Below are 4,251 nucleotides of genomic sequence, written 5' to 3'. Positions count from 1 at the left end.
CTGGGGCCTCCAGGTCCAGGGCGGGGAGGAACCAGCAGGAAGGAGCTGCTCTGGGGTCAGGAGCCAGGACCCAGCCAGATCCTTTGGTGGCTCTCCTTGTGGAGTGAGAGCCCAGCAGGAAACCTCTTCAGGCTGGGAAGGGACAGAAGGTTCTCTCCTGCCCTTGTCACCATGGCAACCTCAGCTCAGGAGTCCTGCAGACAGAGGACAGTGCTCTTCCCAGGCCCTGCCAGCAGGGGCGCTGCCCTCTCAGGCCTCCTGCTGTGGCTCCCAAGTGAGAAGAAAAGCTCTGAGGCCACAGGAGCCAAAGCTGCTTTAGAGCTGCCTCTCACCAGGCGGGAGGAGACCCTGAAGTGTAAGGGGCCAGAGCCCCACCCAGGCTCCCCCCTACCTGTCCCCTGGCTCGTCCCCTGCACCTTCTGTTCTAGGGAAACCCAATGCGTCCCTGAGAGAGGATTATAGAGTGTTACCTGTGGGCTGAAGTCCAGAGTGTCCTGGGAAAGAGAAGGAAGATGCCACTTAAAAGATAGGAAGGTAAGTGTGACCCCAAACACAGGGTCCCCGCCCAGGCCACCTGAGCTTCTCTAGCAGCACCCCCACCCACTGACACCAGAGCAGGATGAGAGCAGAAGCTGAGAGCAGTGACCCCGAAGCTGTCACATCCAGTGTCATTAGTGACCGCATGGCCTGCTCCTCCATGTACCCCAGGATCTGCACCCAAAACCCCTGCATCTTAACCCTTCTCTAACCCCACAGCCATGATTACTCATGTCTACAGCCTAAGTAACAAGAGCTGGTTATTTCTGCATTTCCAGGACAAGTGAGACGGACAGGGAGAGAGAGGCTTCATGGTGTTGCCATACCCTGAGCTCACCCAGCAAAGCCCCAGTTCTCCCCATTGTCTTGGGACCTTGGCTGCCAGCAGGCTCCTTACCTTTCTGAGCCCTGAAGTAGATGAGCAGCCCCGCCCCGAGGAAGAGCAGCCCCAGCACGAAGCCGCTGGCTCCACTCAGCACCTTGCTCTGTGCGGATCCAGACTGGGCTCCTGAGAGAAGAAGCTGGTTTCAATGGGTTTTGGTCCAAAGCAACTTCTCTAATGGAGACCCTGGGATTGCGAGCTAGGGGAAGTGGGGGGGGAGCGGCAGGGAGGGGAGCTGCCCTAGAAGAAGCAGAACAATAGCCATTTCCACAAAGGGACTGAGGTCACACTGAGCAGGTACAAGGCTCATGCACTGGCTTCAGGTCTCCTCACTCCCGACCTAAGGCCATTGCTTCGGCCTCTGAGGCTGCAGAGCCTGGGGCTCGTGACCTCTAGGACTTGACCCTGGTGACAGAGCCACAGACGGCACAGCAGACGGGGCTCTCCCGCGGCAGGAAGGCCCCCATGCTATGGAGGACGCCCCTCTTTCCTGATCACAGTGGGCAGCTCAGTGCAGGTAGAAGCCCCGCACAGCCCACAGGGGATGGTGCCCAGGGCCAAGGGCACCATGACAGGGAGAGTGTGGGAAATAGAGAGCAGCACAGGCATGGCGGCCTCCCAGGGCTATGGGTGTTCACAGCAGTGATCACAGGGCTACCCTGTGGCCTGTGCTGAAGGAGAGACACAAGCAAAGGAAAACACGGTGTGGGGAGAGGGGACCCTGACCCTCAGGGACAAGCAAAGGCCCTTGTGGGGGGAAGCGTGTGAGGTCAGAGGGCATCTCACTCCATTCGGTGGTGACAGGGCTGGTCCTGCTGGGGTGCCGCACTTGGCAGGTGTAGACCTCCCCGCTCTGGGGAACTGTCTCCAGCATCACCAGGGTCTGGAAGGTCCAGTCCCCGTTCCGGATCAGGCCTGTGGACACCACCCCGCCTCCTCTTCCTGGCCGTTGTGCAGCCAGCGGACCTCAATGTGGCCCGGATAGAAGCCGTTGACGGAGCAGACCAGGAGGTTGTGGTGCTGCAGGCGCTGGGTCTTTGAAGGATACACGGTCACTGTGGGCTCCGCTGGGACAGAGAAGGCGGAGGGAGAGGTGAGCAGGACAGGCAGGCCCCTGGGTGGCTCCCTTTCGGCCTCGTCTCCAGTCCCAGGCTCCAGGCTTAGGCTTTCCCCTGTCAAATCTGCCCTGTGGCCCCGCAGGAGGTAGTGCCATGGGCCTTGAATCTCTGCCTACAGCCCAGGCCCCAGGATTTGAGAGACATTGAGGAAATTTGGGGGATTTTTCATATCTTGAAACAGTTACTCATCATTGAATTGAAGTGTTTACAAATCTTTGCAAGGCACAGAGTGTGTGCGTTCCAGTGTGATTTCTGGAGCAGGACTGCCTGGTCACATCCAGGCTGTGCCTCTTACTGGGTGATCCTGGGAGACCCTTTCTGCTCAGCTCCTCACCTGCAAAGGGGGTGATAATACTAACTCACCGCTTAAGGACGTATGAGGACCAATGGGCCTGAAACATGTACAACAGCGGCTGGAATGTAGCCGTCACTCTATGTCAGCTGTTTATCACATGAGGAGGAGGAGGAGGCGGAGCTTGTGGAAAACATTTTTACTGCACCTCAAAAGAGTAGATTTAAGATTTATGGTAAGTGATCGCTAGCGACTTCTGAGTGCATTTCATCACCTTAAAAATGTTTAAATTCTTAACATGGAAAGTAATAAAACAGAATCAAAAAACAAGATAGGAGCTGGAGAAAATGCTGAATCCATGTTAGCAAAATGTCCATCTTGCTGCCTAGAAAACCTGGAAAATCACTGAGAAAAAGGACCGGACCCCAGGGATTTATAATTGTCTCTTTTCAAGCTGACATTTGAACTCAGGGCAGGGGCTGGTGCTCATTAACATGTGTGCTTCCTGCCTGAGGCCAGTCCCAATAAATACAGATATGGAGGTGGAGGAGGAAGAGGAAGTGAAGGATAAGGAGGAAAAAGGGGAGGAAGAGGAGGAGGAGGAGGACTAGGAGAAGGAGGAAGAGGAGAAGAGGAGGAGGTGAAGGGGAAGGAGGAGGAGGAGGAGGAGGAGGAGGAGGAGGAGGAGGCGGAGCTTGTGGAAAACATTTTTACTGCACCTCAAAAGAGTAGATTTAAGATTTATGGTAAGTGATCGCTAGCGACTTCTGAGTGCATTTCATCACCTTAAAAATGTTTAAATTCTTAACATGGAAAGTAATAAAACAGAATCAAAAAACAAGATAGGAGCTGGAGAAAATGCTGAATCCATGTTAGCAAAGTGTCCATCTTGCTGCCTAGAAAACCTGGAAAATCACTGAGAAAAAGGACCGGACCCCAGGGATGACGGACAACAGGCCATTCCTAGAGCAGGAACAGCCATTGGCCAACACAAAGGTGAAAAGTGTTCAAGAAACTTAGATGTCAAAGAAGGATAAATTTAAAGTAAAAAACAATTTTTCACCTGAGTGTTTGGCAATATTGAATAAGATTAAAACAGAATGCAAAGTAGATTGTCAGAACTCTAAACAGTTAACATGTGATTACTTAAATGCTGTCAGCCTGTGTAGATGTGACATCAGTGTGTTAAGTAACACAATTACAATTAGACCCTGGCTCCCCATCACCCCCTCTGTAAACACAGGGCCACTGAGTGGGGAACAAGACACTGAGACCTGAAAGGAGCTCAGAGAGGCCAGAGGTGCCTCGGCGGCCCCGCGCCTCACACCCAGCCTGACCCTCTGCCCAGGGACAGGCTTGGGCACCCAGCACCCCTATTCCAGGGCTCAGGGTCAGGGGGGGTGTTGGCCAACACAGACCGACACCCTCTTCCCACCTCCGCCCCTCCCTCCCCGCTGCTCCCCAAACCCTCCCCCGACTGGACACGACTGGACACCCCCGGAAACTCCCAACAGAGGACAGGACCTCAGGGTCCCACAGCCGCCCTCAGGCCCCTCAGGGTGCTCCTCACAGCCCTGTGTGCGCACCCCCGCACCTCACTCCACTCCTCCCCCGCCCCCGTGCTCACTTTGCCTATGCACCAGGAATCCATCCAACACCCTGTAGGCCTCTCTGCAGAACGTGTCCACCTCGGCCCGCTTCTGCTCCAGGCTGTCCTTCTGGCTGTTCCAGGCCTCAGCGTCCGGCCGCCCCAGCTCGGTCACGGCGTGGTACTCCCCCACGTCGCTGTCGAAGCGCACGTCCTCCTGCCCATTGTGGATGTATCTCTGCAGGTACCGCACCCGCTCTGTCCCGTTGGAGAAATGACACTCGCTCTTTAACTGCTCCAGGAAATGCGCTGAGGGGACAGTAAGGACCATCAT

The 4,251-nt window shown here is 55.3% G+C and overlaps 1 protein-coding gene across 1 annotated transcript; it reads right to left on the bottom strand.

Moving 5' to 3' along the window:
- Nucleotides 1-6: 6 nt before the first annotated feature.
- On the bottom strand, nt 7-4,248 carry LOC102762376 (DLA class II histocompatibility antigen, DR-1 beta chain-like). Its single transcript, XM_015567454.1, is given in 6 exon segments — nt 7-194; nt 471-494; nt 935-1,045; nt 1,706-1,852; nt 1,855-1,986; nt 3,957-4,248. Coding segments are annotated over 6 exon segments (720 nt in total). The 3' UTR covers nt 7-180.
- Between the last annotated feature and the right edge of the window lie 3 nt (nt 4,249-4,251).

Source organism: Myotis davidii, unplaced genomic scaffold (genome assembly GCF_000327345.1).
Source record: "Myotis davidii unplaced genomic scaffold, ASM32734v1 scaffold4, whole genome shotgun sequence".
Classification (NCBI taxonomy): Eukaryota; Metazoa; Chordata; class Mammalia; order Chiroptera; family Vespertilionidae; genus Myotis; species Myotis davidii.
This window is presented reverse-complemented; position numbering and strand designations above follow the sequence as displayed.